Source organism: Myotis lucifugus, unplaced genomic scaffold (assembly GCF_000147115.1).
Source record: "Myotis lucifugus unplaced genomic scaffold, Myoluc2.0 scaffold_12, whole genome shotgun sequence".
Classification (NCBI taxonomy): domain Eukaryota; kingdom Metazoa; phylum Chordata; class Mammalia; order Chiroptera; family Vespertilionidae; genus Myotis; species Myotis lucifugus.
In genome coordinates, this window is record NW_005871060.1 from 1,016,742 (window position 1) to 1,035,689 (window position 18,948).

Genomic DNA, 18,948 nt, shown 5'->3' on the forward strand with positions numbered 1-18,948 from the left:
GAGGGCAGGGTGTATGAGCCTGCTAGGGCTGCCTGCCATACTCAGTACCACAGACTATGAAGCTTAAACAGAATTTATTACCTCACAGATCTGGAGGCTGGAAATCCCAGATTATGGTGTCAGTAGCGTTGGTTCCTTCTGAGAGAAGGGTCTTTCCCTGGCCTCTAGATGCCATCTTCATGTTCACATGGTGTTCTCCCTATCTATATTAATAAAAGGGTAATATGCTAATTAGATTGGACGTCTTCTGGACGACCTTCTGGACGTTCTTCCAGACAAAGCCATGGTGGCAGGGCCAAGGCAGAGGCGGTTAGGGGTGATCAGGCCTGCAGGGGAGAGCAGTTAGGGGGATCAGGCCAGCAGGGGAGCAGTTAGGGGGATCAGGCCAGCAGGCAGGTGAGCAGTTAGGAGCCAGCCAATTTAGGCCTGATCCCCTAGTGTAGCCAGTAGGTTGGTGACTGCAAACACCTTCCATGGGACTAAACTGGCAGTTGGACATCCCTGAGGGGTCCCGGATTAGAGATGGTGCAGGCTGGGCTGAGGGACCCTCCCCCCCATGCAAAAATGTCGTGCACCAGGCCTCTAGTCTTATATAATAAAAGCCCAGTGACTGAAACAGCAGAACAACCAGAACGACCAGAGACCAGAATGATTGGGGGTGTGGCAGGCCTGCAAACAGCCCACAGACCCTCGCCCAGGCCGGCCTGCCCCCAGCAGGGACCCCCACCCCAATCCAGGACCCCAACCATGCACCAGGCCTCTATCCTATATAATAAAAGGGTAATATGCACATTGACCCTAACAGCGGAACAACCAGAACGCTGCTGGACCAGTCACTATGAGGCACACTTACTACCTCTTCCTTTTCCCTGGCCAGCAGGCTCTGATTGCCTTATGGTGAACAGGGAACCAGGGATGGGTGGCAGGGAATGTGGGGGGCACCAGGCCAAGGCCCTGCCCCACCGGTCACCCCACACAGAGAGGGCGACCAGCAGCGGGGATGGGGCCGGTGAGCAGGTGGGAACAGCCGACCTCTCGGTCCCTTCCCCCGGCCATCACGCACCAATCACCTGATGGCAAAGTGGAAACCAGGGTGGGTGGCAGCGGGGGCGGGGCTGGCTGCAGGCAGCCAGGGAAGATGGCCCTGATCACAGGCCAGGCCTAGGGACCGTACCCATACACGAATTTTGTGCACCAGGCCTCTAGTATGTGTATATCCAAAGTTTCCCCTTTTATATGGACAATGGTCATATTGGATTACGTCCCACCCTAGTGACCTCAATACTTCTGTAATGATCCTGTTTCCAAGTAATGTCACACCTGAGGCACTGAGGGTTAGGACTTCAACATATGAGTTGGCGGCGGGGGTGGGGGGGAGCAGCACAATTTAGCCCATAACTGGAGGCTTTGAAGAAAAGCTGAGAGTCTCCCATGGCATGAGCCTGCGGTGGTTCAGCACTGGTTCCGACATAGCACTATTCCCATGCACAGGGCCATCCCGGCCGTGCTGAAAGCAGGATGCCGAGGCAATCGCCTAACCTCCGCTTAGGAAGGCAGTTTCTTCAGAAATGCTTTTTCCCCACACCACTCTAATGTGCCGGCCTTTCGAGGGAATTGGAAAAGCTGACAGGGTTAATGTGGGTCCCTGTAATACTGCCAGAGACGTAGTGTATTCAGTAGGTTGGTGACTGCAAATACCTTCCATGGGATTAAAAGCCTGCAACCTTTCAAACAGTAACTACCTGCTGTGACAGCCAACAGGGAGAACATGTTACTGGAAACACCATCTTGGTGGTGAACAAGTAGCTGAAGTTTTCCAATGCCCAATTAGCAAAGGCTAAAATTGGGGGGGGGGGAGGTACATAGAGATTGAAAATTCTGTGCTCATTGGGTAAGGCCTCAGATATTGATTATAGTGGGTGAGCTAAATTCATTCACCAAAAATGTTTTGAGTACCTACTGTGTGTGAGGCACTATTCTAGGTGCACCTTGGTGAGGAAACCACCAAAATGCTTGTCCCCTTGAAGCTTGCCTTCTAGGTGCAGCTTATTACCCTCTGGCACTTAATCATTGGTATCACTTAAATAATAATATTAAGTACCCCATCAAAATCAATATTTCAGATAAAAAACGGTTATGGCCAATCAAGTATAAGAAACAGTTCAATTCAGAAATATTACAATGGTGATATTTTAGTGGTAGATATATGAGTGATTCTTGTGATTCTATACTATGAGTGATTTCTGTGATCCTTTACTACTTTTCTGTGCTTTTTACATTTTTTTTAATAGCCATGTATTACTTTTATATTGAAAACAATTAAAGGATAAGGGTGATATCCAAGAGGCTCCTTGTCTAGTCTGAAAAGTCTAGATGAGTTTTATAAAAACGTACTCCTAGCAGGCATAAACTTTGGAGTTAGACAACCCTGATCTCCAGTTCCAGCTCTGTCCCCCTATTAGATGTGTGACCTGGGATAGGCCACATTGCTACTCTAATTGGATCGCAGTGTCCTGATCTATCAAAACGAGGTAACATACCAACCTTGACCTCCCAGAGTTGTTAAAAGATAAAACTTAAAATATATAAGCAAGCCTGCAATAGCATTCTGCACAGTAGGTGTTCAGCATTTTCTAGATAGAAGTGGGAAAGGCCCACTAAGATGAAGCCCAGAGCCCCCCTGCACTGCTGTGGGAATGGCAAGTGGTACTGCCTTCTTTGGAAAATAGTTTCTCAGTTTTCTAAAAAGTTAAGCATGCACCCAAGACATATTCCAGCCATTTTACTCGTAGAGATTTGCCCAGAAACGATGAAAACTTAGGTCGGTACAAAGACTTGTACACAAATGACCGTAGCAGCTTTATCTATAATAGCCACAAACTGGAACTAACCTAAACATTCACCAACACGTGAATGCATAAACACATGATGACATATCCACACAATAGAATAGTACCTAGCCATAAAAAGGATGAACTGTTAACACATGGTACAATATGGATGAATATTGAAAAATGATTATACCAAGTGAAAGAAACTATGCATAAAATAGTACATACTGTATGAATCTATTTTAAAAAATCAGAAAAAATGCCAACTAATCTAGAGTGACAGGAGGCAATTTATTGATTGCTTTGGGATAGGGTAGGGGATGGGAAGAATGGAAGAATTATTAAGTGTCAGCTGGAAACTTTGGGGTGATGGATATGTTCACTATTTTGATTGAGGTGGTGGTTTTATGGATGTGCCAAAGCTTATGAAATTGTACATTTTAAATGTGTGCTATTTATTATATGTCCATTTCCTCTCAAAAATTTTTTAAAAATCAATCCCAGTGCTTCCTTCCCAAGAGGAAGGAAAATTCTATCACCTTCCTCAGTCAGTCCTAGGTTCCCATAAAGAGAAGAGTGAATTAGGTGACCAGTGGATTGTGAGAATCCAGACAAGCATTTCCCCATGAGCTATGAGGAGGGAGTCACCGCAGGGGAAGAGATTTAAATTTCTCAGCGCAGCCAGTCTGAAGTTATTAAATTTTTAAAGAATGGTATGGATTTCTGTCCAGACTACAAGACAAAGCTATAAGACAGGGGGCTACATTTTCTTGCCTGTCAAGAGCTCATGTAGCAAGCACAGAAATATAAAACGCCTCATCAAAAAATTAATGCCCCAGTATCAGGAGGCTATTGTATCTGGGCGACAAATTTCAGATGATAAAGAGAGATGCAAATGTAAACCATGCAGGTTTATTAATTTTTTAGGATGGCAGTGATACTTGTGTCACAGTCAAAGTACAATTTCTGAGTGTGTGTGTGAGTGTTTGTGTTTGTTTTTTTACAGGAAAGCTACAGTGGTTTTGCCAGGATTTACAATGACAAATAATAAATCCTAGGCAGCAGCAAATGATTTGCAGGACCAAACAGAAGGATTAGATTAAATGGATTAATACCCCAACACTCACATCAGGCAGAGGGAATTGGTGCTGAGGGTCTAAAACAGTGATGGCGAACCTTTTGAGCTCGGTGTATCAGCATTTTGAAAAACCCTAACTTAACTCTGGTGCCGTGTCACATATAGAATTTTTTTGATATTTGCAACCATAGTAAAACAAAGATTTATATTTTTGATATTTATTTTATATATTTAAATGCCATTTAACAAAGAAAAATCAACCAAAAAAATGAGTTCACATGTCACCTCTGACACACGTGTCATAGGTTCGCCATCACTGGTCTAAAAGATGTGATTTTGTTTCAATCTTGGTTGGGACCAGGAAGGAAGTCCCAGAGCCCTAAGATGGAAGCAAGAATTCTACGCTAATTGTTGTTTGACATTTAAAAACATAGAGATATTATTCACTTGTGGGATACTTTGGCATTAATTATTCAAAATCACTTTAGATTTTTTTACTTTCAAAATGACTCTTAAAAAATTAATATGTTTTCTATCATGTTATTAAAGGATAATGGTTTTATAGGTCGTTTTAGAATTGATATAGAATGATTGCCCAAAGCCCAGAGTCATGCAGTAAGTCTACTGTCAGCCTGGCCGACATGGTATATGAGAAGCTAGAATCACAGACCTGGAAAGGGACCTTGAAGAATTTCCAATGAATCTGTGGAGGCTGGGGAAGCCCCACCAATCACAGAAACAAGGCTATGGTTTAGCCGAGCCCTATTAGTCCAGTGTTCCCATTGCACAATATTAAAAATTAGGATAGGTTTTTCAGAAAGGGCTATGAGACTATGGGGGAATATAAAACTTAAGAGAGAAGAATTTAGAGAATAAGGCACTGTCTCTACCTTTCACAGATTTGACCTGCATGCATAAGCCCCAAGAGAAAGGAGAGTAACATTTATTGAGCACCTGCTGTTGACTTGGCACATAGTAGAAGCCTGGATAATTACGTTAACATGTGCTCCCACAGAACATATGCTGTTGTAGAAAAAAAAGTAGGCAAACAACTCTAACACCAGGTCTCAGGGAGAAGCACATAAATGCTAGGAGACAAATGCCAAGGACTCTATCTAGTGAGCATATGACGTTTCCCCAGCCTCAGAAGTATGGCGAGCATTTTTTCATCCTTTCTCTGTTTCTCTTCTTCCCTTTTGCCAGGTATCCTGATCACTTCTTTTACTCAGGCTGACCTGGCTTCACGAAACGTTCAGTATGTCCACTCCAGTGAGTCCGAGAGCCATTCAGATGCCTTCAGCTTCACGCTCTCGGATGGAGTCCATGAGGTAGGTGAGGAACTGGATTCCCTTAGCATCTGCACAGCGGCTGGTGCTGTCTGAACTTCACTTCCCTCTGCTCTCAGCCAAGGTCAGGCGGCTTCTGACAGCCCCCAGGGGTCTTGTCCAAGAGAATTCATTTTGGGTTCCTGGTCAGTCCATCATGTGAGGGATGGTGTGAAGGAGAAAGTAGAGGGCACTTACCTTCTACTTGGGTGGGGCTGGGGCCCTGTGTCTCTCTCGTCTTCACATGTCTGCCATTCTAGGTGACCCAGACGTTCCACATCACCATTCGCCCTGTGGATGACTCGCTGCCCATTGTACAGAATATGGGGATGCGGGTGCAGGAGGGCGTGAGGAAGACAATCACGGAATTTGAGCTCAAGGCCGTGGATGCAGATACAGAGGTAAGAACGTGCCCCTGGGTTCTCTGGCTGAATGAGAAGCTGATCTGGTGAGTCCAGTGGTTGCTTTGTGACTGAGCATCCCAAGGGGAGGGCAGGGGGGTGAAGTTAGAACAAGTATCCTTGAAGGACTAAAAACCCGAAGAGACCACAGCCCTCTGAAAAAGAGGAAGTGAATACATTTGCATCAAACTGCTTTTAAACCCTTTCTGAAACCCTAAGTATGTTCACCCTCTTCCCTGATTACATGCAACAATCTTTTTAACATGCTGAATTTTTATCATGATTTATAGAAAATTATTCCTTATTAGCATGAACAAGGATTTATGGCACCTATATATCTTTCCCTCTTTTCTTTTTAATTTTCTTTATTGTTGAAACTATTATAGATGTCCCATTTTTCCCCCATTGATCCCCTCCACCCTGCTCCTGCCCCCTCCCAGGCCTTCACTGCACTATTGTCTATGTCCGTGGATTATGCATATCCTATATAATAAAAAGCTAACATGCAAATTGACCAAACTGGGGAACGGCTGGTCGCTATGACGTGCACTGACCACCAGGGGGCAGACACACAACACAGGAGCTGTCCCCTAGTGGTTGGTGTGCTCCCACAGGGGGAGCACTGCTCAGCCAGAAGTCCTGAGCCGGGCTCACGGCTGGTGAGCGCAGTGGAAGTGGCGGGAGCCTCTCCTGCCTCTGCGGCAGTGCTAAGGATGTCCAACTGTCAGCTTAGGCCCACTCCCTGTGGGAGCTAAACTGGGTCTAAGCGGTCAGTCAGACATCCCCAAGGGGTCCTGGACTGTGTTGAGGGAACCCCCCGAGTGCATGAATTTCATGCACCGAGTCTCTAGTATGCATATAAGTTCTTTGGTTAATCTCTTCCCACCCCTCCTCCACCAACCCCACTTCCCTCTGAGAATCATGTCTGTTGCATTGATCACATGATTTCACTTATATGTAGAATCTAATGAACTAAAGAAACTGACAAAATAGATCTTTCCCTTTTTTTAATTTTCTTCATTCAGACTTCTCTGGATGACAACTAATTATTACAATTTAGGCATCCTCAGAGAACTAGGCTTTATACAGTAAAACAGAGCCTGTAGAGACAGAACTCTCATTCTCATGGTGCTTTCAGATAAAAGCATGTAACCTTCTGGCACAATTTAGCTCCCATAAGAGTACCACAGCAATTATTAATTAGTTCTATGTGCACTCTACCCTCTGCCAGCGCTCATTCATTCATCTGTTCACTCTTTCAGCAAATACTCATTACGCACCTGTGCCGGCTCTGCTCTAGACCTGAAGGACAGAGCCGTGAACAAAACACATAAAGTTCCAGCCTTAGGGAGTTTTCAACCTTTGTTGAGGAAGACAGACAATAAAGAAAGAACGTGTAATACCATGTCAGATATTGTAAGTGCTATGAATAAAACTAAAGCAAGCTAAAGAAGATAGAGATTGTGCTATGTTAGACAGAGTGGGCAGGGAAGGCTTCTCTGAGGAGCAGAGATATGAAGCAGAAGAGCAAGCTATGCAGTCATCTGGGAGCCTCAGTCCCTGGGCAGAAGAACCAGAGTGCAGAGGCCCTGGGGTCAAGTGTGCTTAGAACTTTTGAGTTACAACAAGAGGCCAAGAGGTGGGAACCTAAACAAGCAGGAGAGGGGAAGGGTGGGCCCAGAGAGGAGTCCTGGGACCAGGTCACACGGGCCTGGTTGGTCCAGGTCAGGCCTTTTCATTTTATTCTCCATTGGTGGGAAATCTTTGGAAAGTCTTGAGCAGGGTTTTCTACCTCTTTATTTTTGCTTCTATGTGTCGCCCTAGAAGCAGTGACTAGAAATGGGAAATAAACTTCTGTTCTGATGCATATGGGATTCTGGATATAAGAGTTTTGGGAAGTGGGGGGAAATGGATGGAAAAGAAATGAATAATTTTTAAAGGTCTAGTTCCTATCATCCTGGGAGAGGTTAAAGATTCAGGCTTTTTTTTTTTTGACCCCCCCAAAGGACAAATATAAATGCCTTAGTCTTACAACTGAAGGCATCAGAATATACATTCAATTATAGTAACCAATATAATTTACCTCTTTAGTTTTATTTTTGATAGCCATAAAAAATGCAGTTCTTATTTTATAAATGTCTCTAGGTTTGACTACACTTGACCACCTGTTGGCCATCACTGACACATCTGGTTTCTCTTAAGAAGTCCCTTCTCCTCTTGCTTTTTGCCTCCTCCACAGGCTGAGTCTGTCACGTTCACCATTGTGCAGCCCCCACGTCATGGCAGCATCGAGCGAACCACCAATGGGCAGCATTTCCAGTTCATCTCCACCTTCACCATGGAGGACGTCTACCAGAACCGAGTCAGCTACAGCCACGATGGCAGCAACTCCCTCAAAGACTGGTTCACCTTCACTGTTGCTGATGGGACGAACCCCTTCTTTATTATTGAGGAAGGAGGGAAAGAGGTGAGGGGAAACAACAGAGAGGAAGGCATAGCAGAACATGCCAGAGGTTGTCCACAACATGGCATTTCAAGGCCAAGGATAGCCTTGTTTTAGTTCTTGTTCTGTCACTTATCAGTGGGCCTTCAGCAAATCACTTAGCTCCTCTAAGCCTCCTCTTGTCATCTGCAAAATGGATACAATAATCATCATCAGCTTCAGTTAGATGAGGGTTCAAAGAGATCATCGATAGTATGTACTTAACACTGTTAGCAAATTATGAGCACTTTCAATAGAAGTTGATAGTTATTGTTATTACTCTGTTATTATTTCTCCTTTCCTGTCATTTTTCTTTCATCTGTTTTTTTTTACTAATTTCATATGGTTCTAGATTGTCTTGCTCTCTTATATGTCCCCTCAGTCAGCCAAAGTTTCTTAGTCTCATGAAGAATAGCAATGGATAAGAGTGCGGTTTCTTCATCCAAAAGACACTGATTTAAATTCTAGCTGTCACCGACTGGCTGAGTGACTTTGCAAGTCATTTAACCTTTCTAAGCCTCAGCTTCCCTATCTATAAAATGGAGATGATGCCACCCTCGTGATGTATGTAAAGCACTTAGCCCAGTGCCGTACACAGGAATATCCAATCAACTGTGGCTGTCATCATCATCTGTGTCATCATTTTAGGGTCAGCAAGGGAAACAGGTAAAGACTTTTGTCTTGAGGTCATGCAGCCATTCAGCTTTATTTCTTTGAGAGAATTGTTCCCTTCTGATATCCAGGCGTCTGGAAGAAACATTAAGACAGCCCCTGCACTACCTTTCCTGCTATTTTTACTCATTCCTTCTTAGCCTGGTGTCCTGCAGTCAGTCCCACACCCTCTGCTGGGAATAACTGCAACCCAGGAAAAAGGTAGGCACGGACTCCTACATCACAGGCGTCTGTCTCTGACTCTGCAGAAGCAGTTTGAATGAGCTATATCGTCACACCCTACCATCCTTCAAGGATTACAGCAGGGTCAGCTCCATCCTGCACAGTCCCTTTCAGACTTTGGTGATGAATGAAGATGGTTCCTTTGTGGAAGAAAGGTCTTCCTGCACCCTTTAGAGACCGACAGCCTGTGAGAAGGTCATTCTCAGTGGGTTGAAGAGTCAGGATTCCCCTGCCACTGCGGGGTCTGGGACGCATCACCCCCCTGAGAGCTCATCGCTTTTATTCTCCCTCCTGCACTGCAGCTGCTCCCAGTTAGTGTGACCTTCAGAAGAGAACAAAGATTTCAGGATAAATCAGCAAGAGGGCTACCTCTCCGATAAACATAAAAGGTCACTGCAGGTCTCCAGAGGGACCCTGTTATTTTACAAATGGAAATTGCTTACAAGGAGGGTGGTAGAAGGTTGAAAAGCCAGCATCTGCTGCCCTGCGTGGCAGCCGCCTTTTCCCCTCGAACAGGGAGGTGCCGCATCTGTGTTGTGTGGATCGGTCTAAGCAAGATTGAAATTATAAACCAAAGTTTCTTTTCATTATGTCCACAAATATTTTATTCTTTTTTATTTAAATTCTTATTTAAAGTATTACATAAGTCTCCTTTTTCCCCCATTGACACAAATATTTTATTCTTAATTTCTTCTTCTGTTTTCCCCATATGAATAGCTCACTGAAAAAAGGCGGGGAGGGGGAGAAAAATCTCTTCCCAGGAAACCTCTTTCTACATCTGGCAGAGTTCCACCTGGAGACTTTGACATTAACATTTTAATGATGGTTTTCTTCTGCCTCTCAGGAAAGATTTAACAAGAGTTATTGAAAGGAAAATGTTTTGCTTATTGTCTCACCTCAGGGTAACGTTGAACTTACTCAATGCAGAGGTGTGTAAACGTCAGCTTCCATGGCAGGTGAAGTCCCAGCCCTGTGCCCCTGGTTTCTTGCTTTCCTTCGTATAGTGCCCTTTAGCAGGCAGTATTCTTCCTAAGTCTCGGGCCAAGGGCTGGCAAGTGGTGGAAACTGGCTTAGCTCCCACTCTGAAGTGTCAACTGATTTCAGGGTTCCAGACCTGACAGTTCGATGTCTGTGAATGATGAGTTTTTTTGGCTCCCCCGCTCCCCCAGATTATCACAGCAGCGCCTCAGCAGTTCCGAGTAGACATCCTCCCAGTGGATGACAGCACTCCGAGAATTGTCACAAACCTGGGGCTCCAGTGGCTGGAGCGTGTGGATGGCAAGGTAAGGCCCCTCCATCGGCCAGTTCCACACTAACCAGCTTGGACAGTAGCCTTGAACATGACGATAGATTATGACTAAGAACTGTAGCTCAAGTTATGTTTATTCCTCCCTAAGTGATCTGATATTCCTGAGATTGGAGAGCTTCATGGGTTTGATTCAGATTGTATATAGTTTAACATGTTCTTATACAATGGCTCCCAAAATATAGTAGCTCAAACAAAATAGCAGGTGTTTTCCCCCTCACATCCAGGGCGGAAGTCCAGGGCTCTGCGTGATGATTCAGAAGCACAGGTTCCTTCTCTCTTGCCATTCTGCCATTACTGGCTTGTAGCCGTTGGCTGGAGTTACCCTAATCTCTTCAGTTAGTCATCAGTATTTTAGTCCATGGGAAGAGGAAAATAGAAAAGTAGAGAACAAGGAATATATAGATATTTTAATCCTCACCTGAAGATATTTTTCCCATTGCTTTTCAGAGAGAGTGGGAGGAGGGAAGGAGGGAAGGAGGGAAGGAGGAATGAAAAGAGGAAGGAAGGGAGTGGGGGGAGAGAGAGAGAGGGTAACATCGATGTGAGAGAGACACATTGACTGGTTGCCTCCTGCATGTGCCCCAATGGGTGGGGAGTGAACCAGAAACTCAGGTATGTGCCCTTGACCAGGAATCAAACCCAATATCCTTCAGTGTGCGGGCTGATCCTCTAACCACTTAGCAACATTACCCATGGCAAGGGCAAGGGATATATTTTAAGCAAGTGGTACAGAAATTAAACACATCTCTTGCACTCATATTATTTTGGCAAGAAATGGGTCATATGGGCTCATGTGTTGCATGGGAGGCTGGGAGATAGAGTGTCTAGCTGATTAGCCAGGTGCCCAGCTAAAAGTTTGTTAACTAGAAGAAGGGAAAGATAGGTTTGGGGACATATCTGGAATATGCCATTAATGGGAAGGAAGTATTTTTGTGGGTGAATGTCCTCAGAGGAATACTTTAGAAATTTCATTCTCCTTCTCCTAAAGCCCAATTTGGTCATTTTAAGATATGCCATAACCATGTCTAGCGTTAAATTCCTGTCCCCACCCAAACACACACAGCTCTTGAGTTGAGTTTGAGAACTGGTTTCTTTCTTTTGCCTGTGGTTTTCCCTCTAAGACGTAGATTTTCTCTTCCCTATGGAGCTGATTAGTTGGTTGTATAGGCATCCCTCAGAGATATTGTGGGTTCAGTTCCAGACCATTGCAATAAAGCAGGTATCTCAGTAAAGAGAGTCATAACCTTTTTTGTGGGTGGAGGGTCTTGCCTTCAGTTTCTGAAACACACAGCACCTGAGAAGCACACTAAAACAAGGTATGCTTTTATATGTAGGTGTTATGCTATAGCTTTCCACCAAACTTATCGGAATTTTTAAAATATATCAAACAAAATTAGTATCAATTCTTTTGCCCTATTTCATTTATTTTTTTCCATATTCAGAACCATCTCACTCTCTTCTAAACTCTCTGCAATTCTACTTCCCACCCCTACCCTACTGCAGGGACTCTTGTCAGAGTCACCAATGACCTCTATTTTGTCAAGTCCAAAGGTCACTTACATGTCCTTACTGTCCTAGAGTTAAAAACATTTAATACTATTGACCAGCCCTTTTTTCTCTCAAACCTTTGCTCTCATTAAATATTTTTTGAGTGAGTTAAGGCCTGGCCGGCGTGGCTCAGTGGTTGAGCATTGACCTAGGAACCAGGAGGTCCTGGTTCGATTCCCAGTCAGGGCACATGCCCGGTCGGGTTGCGAGCTTGTAGGAACATGCTGGAGGCAGCCGATCAATGATTCTCTCTAAATATTTTTTGAGTGAGTTAAAATATAGGCAGTATATTTGGGCAAAATTGGGGTATCATATATATCTTACTTACTTGCAAGCATTGCATTTGACTCCTGTATTCTCAGGAGTGGCCGTCTTTCCTGTGTTGTATCATTCTTTCAAAGTCCCAACCTTCTTTAAAGGCCAAGCTCAAATTCCACCATCTCAAATCTCTTCTGCCCCAGTTCAGCTGGAATTATCTCTCCCACTCCCAAAAGAGTGCATAGCACTCTTTTTTTTTTTTTTATTTCCCGATATAGCTCTTGCCACAGCTACATTGCTTATCAGCCTTTCTTTGCCAATAGTGTGAACACATCGAGGGCAGAGGCCGGCTGGCTTTTATCCGTACAGCCTCTTCAATACTGACAGAGTTTTCTGTGCAGTAAATGCACTCAGTCAATCATTGTTGAGCTGAATTAAATCTGAGTCACTGGGTCTTGTTCTTGCTTTATTCCCACAACAGGAGTTAAATTTAATGGGTTTCTATTCCAGGCAACCAACTTGATCACCAAGAAAGAACTGCTGACCCTGGACCCGGACACGGAAGACCTGCAACTTGTCTATGAGATCGCTACGGGCCCCAGGCATGGCCACGTGGAGAACAAGCTGCAGCCTGGCCGAGCTGCTGTGACCTTCACCCAGGGTGGGGCCTCGGGGAGCTGGGAAATGGGAGGAATCTGTTCTATGACCCCTCTCACCCCTAAGTAACCTACGTACAAACATACAGTCTTTTAAAGTCTAACCATCCAACTTTGGAATTTTACGTCTCTGATTTTTTTCCTGTTACTCTGAATTATGTCCCCACTCCCTCTCCCCCCCACCCCCACCCCCACCCCCCAAAAAAATTCACCTTTACCATGCTTCCTCAGCTCCCAAATTGCTTTAGGTTTTGGCCAGGTTTTCTGGAAGGGATCATGTCATTGCTCGGTTTTCTTTAAAAACAAACCACAAAAACAGCCCCCAGGCTTTATGAAAGATCCGTGATCCTGTGTGGTTTGTTCTCTAAGGGTTATGGATATTTTTTAAAGTCTTCAGCAAAGAAATTAAAATCAATGTGGGCAGATTCCTTAACAGAAATGTTTTCCTGCTTTGAATCATATCAAGCAGACCATTTTGTATTTTAGTTTCCCAGACGCCCCTTGGGGTCTTCTAGAATCTAGCTGACTTCTGAGGAAGGGCTTCATTGGGAGCAGTTATGAGAAGCTGCCTGTTATGACTCATGTGCCGTATTTCCTTTTTCTCTCTGTCCTCGGTCTTCTGTGCTCTCCTAGCCCATGTTACCTGTGCCTTGTGTGGGGGCTGTTTTAATCTAACCTTAGCTTTTCTTAGTAACACATGCCTTCCAAGGAACCTTATTAGAAGGGAGTGGTGTGGATATGAGCATATGCACACAGAGGATGGGGTCGAAGACTTTTCTCTGTCAGCTCTCAGATCCGCCGCTAACATTCCATAGACCTTTATTGAAGTGTCTTTTTGCCAAGGCCTGGAAGTTCTCATTTACAACAGCATAGTGTATTTCCTGTACATAAAGATAGTGTTTTGTCACACGGAGTTACAGGATCTTATTTTTGCATCTGGCGGAAGCAGTAATTTCTAAGACTATTACCCCTTTTTCTTCTCGGGAACACATGTTCTGTCCATGACCCATTAGAAGAATGACTGAGTGTGTCAGTGTGCACAGCTATGAGGCTGTTTTTGTAACCCCGGGCTAACGCACTGTGTCTTTTTTCTCACAGAGGATGTGAACTTGGGGTTGATTCGTTACATATTGCATGAGGAGAAGATCCATGAGATGATGGATAGTTTTCAGTTTCTGGTGAAAGACAGTAAACCCAACGTGGTCAGAGACAATGTCTTCCACATCCAGTGGTCCCTCATCAGCTTTACACATACTAGGTACAAGCGTCATTGTGTCTTCATTCTTGAGAAAGGAGTCAGGCAAGCAGAGGATTCTGGGCAAAGCACTCTGTGGGCCAGCGGTAGTCATCTGATGAGGGGGTGGTGATAACAATAATAAAAATAATAATTGTACCAAGTATTTCTTCAATACTGTATGTATCAGGCACTGAACTAAGCACTTGACCTACATCACCTTAATACTTTGAATTTATGAGATGAATACCATTGTTGTCCCTGCAACAATAAAGCAGTAGAGACAGAAAGAGGGTTACTTGCCCAAAGTCGCATAGCTACTCAGCAGTAAAACCAGGATATAAGTAACCAGGCGACACTGGCATTGAACTAGCAGATTCTTCACAACCCAGGGGCAGAATTTCAGAGACGACTATTTTGTGTGTTTGTAGCTACAATGTCAGTGAGAAGGCGGGGTCTGTCAGCGTCACAGTGCAGAGGACTGGGAACCTGAACCAATACGCCATAGTCCTGTGTCACACGGAACAAGGCACCGCCAGCTCCAGCTCCAGGGTCAGCTCCCAGCCTGGGCAGCAGGACTACGTGGAGTATGCTGGCCAGGTAAGTGGGCGAGAGGGCCTCTGATTCCTGAACTGCCTGCAAGGACTATGACGAGGTTGTAGGCTATTGTGGCACCTTCCAATTTTCTTTTATTCCCCCCTTCCTTTCCATTGGCAGCTTTCCTCAGTCATTTTCCTATCTTTGATTCTCACAGTACTTTGTTCTTCATGGCCTGCCTAAACTCCATTGACATTCTAACTGCCGAAGCTTAAGTTATGTGTAGCTTCTCAGTCTACATTTTGCTTCATGACCCAAAAAAAAGTCTCCAAGGCATCATGTTCTACACTCAGCCTTCAGAATTCTAACCTTTTCTCTCCATCTTCTTTACCTGAAGGGACGGAGTGTGGGGAGACCAGTTGGGAGGCTTTTGGATGGGCTGGGTGAGAGATGATGGGAGCTTAAGCTGCAGTTATAAAGTGAAGGGGGAGAGAAGTGGGTGGATTCCACTGATGAGGAAGCCATCAATCGAGAGGACTAAGCAGTGGATTAGATAGTGGGGCAGAAGGGAAAGTGGATGATGATGCCCCTTGCTGGGAGGGGACACACAGAGGAGCAGGTTCGGTAAGGGGGTGATCTTGACTTTGCTTTGAACATGGTGAGTGTGAGTTGCCTTAGAGCCATCAGTGGACAGCTATATACATCGGTAGGGAGTACAGAGAGGAGTTCTGGGTAGGGAGATAAATTTGTCATCTCTATATAGAGCCGTGGTGTTAATCAGTGTCAGGGTGGAGTGAGAGAAAGAAAAAGGAGAGAATGAAAGCAAAAGAGAAAGGAGAGGACTTAAATAGTAAGCTCCTTGATGGCAGAATGCCCTGGTTTTGTCATCTTTTATGTATGGCACAATGCCTGGCACTTATTAGATATTGATTAAATGTTTTTTCAAAGTAACTTCATTATTCTTATGGCAACATAAAGTAACAGGAGCCATAAAGAGGAGTGGGCTCTCTTTGAGTCATGTCAGCAGAACTAAGCTAAGGCCGCTTATGTCAGATTTAAATGAGGAACTAGAAGAGTCTTAACAAAATGATAAAAAGAGGTATGTACGCCTATTTTTCAGGGAAAGATAAAAGGAAGTGTGTTCTAGATCTTAAATAGAGATTTGTGGAGTGTTTCATTTAGTTGGGAGTGTTTTGAAATGTGGAGTTTAGTAAAAATTTGATTAGCTGATTAGATAGTAATGGTAATTTACTTTTGATGAAAATTATGTGTTTTCAGAGGTTTATGACTATTTTTACACGTTTCCTTTGTTTCTGTTTACACAACGTATATTCCAAGCCCATTCCCTACCCTTTCAATTTTGAACAGATCCGGAGCCCTGATTCCATTTGAAGGTTTTATCTTCCTCTTTTATTTTGGGGTAAAGTAAAACCACCATATATCCCTGTAAGTTTACAATTCAGTGCATATGTAATAATTTATCTCCTTTGTACCGGGCTAAATGTACTCACATTATAGGTTTCATTTGCAAAGGATTTAGTCAAATATAAAGTTAAAATTCAGTCTGGCTTATTCTCAATGTAACTTTTTCTGAATTCAAACTTCATTATACAGTAAGCTGAGATTCTATGTCAGTTTTAATTGTACAATAATATGATAATGGTAATAGGATAATATCTTGCATTTGTTCAGTGTTTTAAAATGAACTGATGTATGTAAAGCTTCAAAGCCTGACCCAGCTTGAAACTAAAAAAACAAAAACACAAAAAAACAGAACTTCAGCCTAGAACTTCACATTCCAAGTTCAAAGATCTTTCCAGTTAAACTTGCCACAAATAGAAGGGGGACTAAGTAATCAAATGACTCTTGCTCAAGTGAGTTAATAGAACAGGATATGAACAGTTACCTACATGTTTTAATACAGTCACTAAATGGGAGGGGATGTCTTCACCCTCCGTGTCCCTATACAATAAATCAGTCCAGTTGTAGATGAAGAACAGGAAGAGGTAGCCTTGCGTTCCAGGTGATACAGCAGAAAGTTGGGGCTAGAAGAAGCAGCTGCTTCATTCAGTGCTCGCCGGACTTGGGCCCTCTCTGCTCATGGCCTTCTGGGGGAGCAGAGCAGGGGAAGCTGAGGCACAGCTTAACTCCTTGTTGTTTCCTTTGTGACAGGTGCAGTTTGATGAGCGAGAGGACACCAAATCCTGCACCATTGTCATCAACGATGATGACGTGTTTGAGAAGGTGGAGAGTTTCACCGTGGAGCTCAGCATGCCAGCATACGCCCTACTAGGGGAGTTCACCCAGGCGAAGGTCATTATCAATGACACTGAGGACGAACCCACATTAGAGTTTGATAAGAAGACCTACCGGGTCAACGAGAGCGCTGGTTTTCTGTTTGCACCTATTGAAAGAAAAGGTCTGTTGGCGCCGAAAGTGACAAGGAGCTTTGTAATAGCTAACGTTTATTGAGTCCCATTTACGTGCCAAGTGCTCATGTACCATATTAACTCAGATGTGCAAGTACTTTACATGTATTAACTCATTTAAACCCCCAGCACAGCCCTGATAAAGATCCTACCCAGTGAGTTCTATCAGAGGCTTCTCTTGGTAGCTCAGGCTGTTAGCACACCCATTTATTCTTTAACGGGACTAAAACACTTTATATTTGGTCTTGCAAATATTCATGTACTCGGGATTCTTAACTGATTCTTACAATGTTTCGTAACCTTGATCAAAAAGGGAAGTTACAGTTTGTAAAAACTGATTTCCCATCTTAGTTCTTGAAAGATATGTGTTTAAAGATTTCCTTCCGTGAGAGTCACATATAGAGCTCCGATGAGAAGTAAACTGCGTGTAAAAACTAAAGGTCAGTTCTTGAGGGGCTAAAAATCAAACCAAAGATCATATGGATTTATTATTGTGCAACATTGAGACTTTAAAATACATGGGAATTAAATCTTCATTCAAAGCCACACAACAACTATAAGTAACAATGTCAGGGTTGTTTGTTTTTTGTTTGTTTGTTTTCTTTGTGATTTTTTAAAATATATTTTTATTGATTTCAGAGAGGAAGGGAGAGGGAGAGGGAGATAGAAACATCAGTGATGAGAGAATCATTGATTGGTTGCCTCCTGCATACCCCCCACTGGGGATCGAGGCAGCCCAGTCTTGTGCCCTTGACTGGAATCAAACCCGGGACCCTATAGTCCATAGGCTGATGCTCTATCCACTGAGCCAAACCAACTAGGGCTGATGTCAGGTTTTTTATTGAATGTGCTGGCTGGGTGTTAGTGTAACAAACACTGTAAATATTGCAAACCCTTGGAGGTGCCACTTGGAAAACAAGCAAGTCCCACCGATTGCTCTGGACCAGCAAGTGGGCCCAGAATAGGCCGTCACTCAGGGCAGTGGCAGCATTAATAAGTAAAGGCATTTGTACAGAAAGGTGGGTTTTATTTTGTTTTGTCTTTCTCTTTTTAAAAGAAGCTTGTTTTTCCCTGGGAGTTAAAGTACAGAAGTTTATTCAGAAAGGCAGTGAACTGTGCCCATAGCACTACCTTCAGGACACCATTACTTTGCTACTTAAAGTACCAAATATGTCTCTTATCTTTCCACCCGCTGTGGTCTTAGATGGTGGGCAATGAGTCTTGTGAATTAACAGAGCACAAAATTCACAGACTAGGAAATCCATTTTAAGTTATTTGGTGAAGTATCTGGGGGATATTAAATCCTCAAGTGGTTTATTTCATAAGCTCAAAAGAGACTGCAATGCAGGAAGGTTTCATGCCAGAGCGTGAACACGAATAGTGATGGAATATGTCAGAGGGAATCAAGCTCACTAATTTATCAGAGATTTTAGAGTTTGAGAAGCACTCATTCAAATGCTTTGGTTTTCTTGCCATTTTGTATTTCAGGGGATGCAAGCAGCATTGTGTCTGTGATTTGCTACACCATCCCTAACTCAGCTATGGGAAGTAGCCTCTACGCTCTAGAATCGGGCTCTGATTTTAAATCTAGAGGGAGGTCTGCTGACAGTCGTGTGATATTCGGGCCTGGTGTCACCATGTCCACCTGTGACGTCATGCTCATTGATGACAGCGAATATGAAGAGGAAGAAGTGTTTGAGATTGCCCTGGCAGGTGCTTCTGACAATGCCCGCATCGGAAGGGTGTCATCGGCCAAGGTGCTCATCAGTGGTCCCAATGATGCCTCCACTGTGTCCCTGGGCAACACGGCTTTCACTGTCAGTGAGGATGCAGGTAACAGAGAGCATCTCTGGGGTTCCATCACCCATCTCTTGATCTCTTTCTTGAATGATTTCCTCTCAGGTTTGAGAGTATCCTTAAGACAATTAAGGATATAATTGAGGATAATGCCATTCCTCAGTGACAT

At 43.9% G+C, this 18,948-nt stretch overlaps 1 protein-coding gene across 1 annotated transcript in view; it reads left to right on the forward strand.

The window, feature by feature from the left end:
• The window catches only part of FRAS1 (Fraser extracellular matrix complex subunit 1), a 268,392-nt gene that overhangs the window by 198,062 nt on the left and 51,382 nt on the right, over window positions 1–18,948 (forward strand). Inside the window, 9 exon segments of the mRNA XM_023750302.1 lie at window positions 5,113–5,237; window positions 5,495–5,635; window positions 7,875–8,102; window positions 10,181–10,294; window positions 12,637–12,787; window positions 13,881–14,040; window positions 14,448–14,616; window positions 16,726–16,972; window positions 18,471–18,815. Coding sequence (XP_023606070.1) covers window positions 5,113–5,237; window positions 5,495–5,635; window positions 7,875–8,102; window positions 10,181–10,294; window positions 12,637–12,787; window positions 13,881–14,040; window positions 14,448–14,616; window positions 16,726–16,972; window positions 18,471–18,815 — 1,680 coding nt within the window.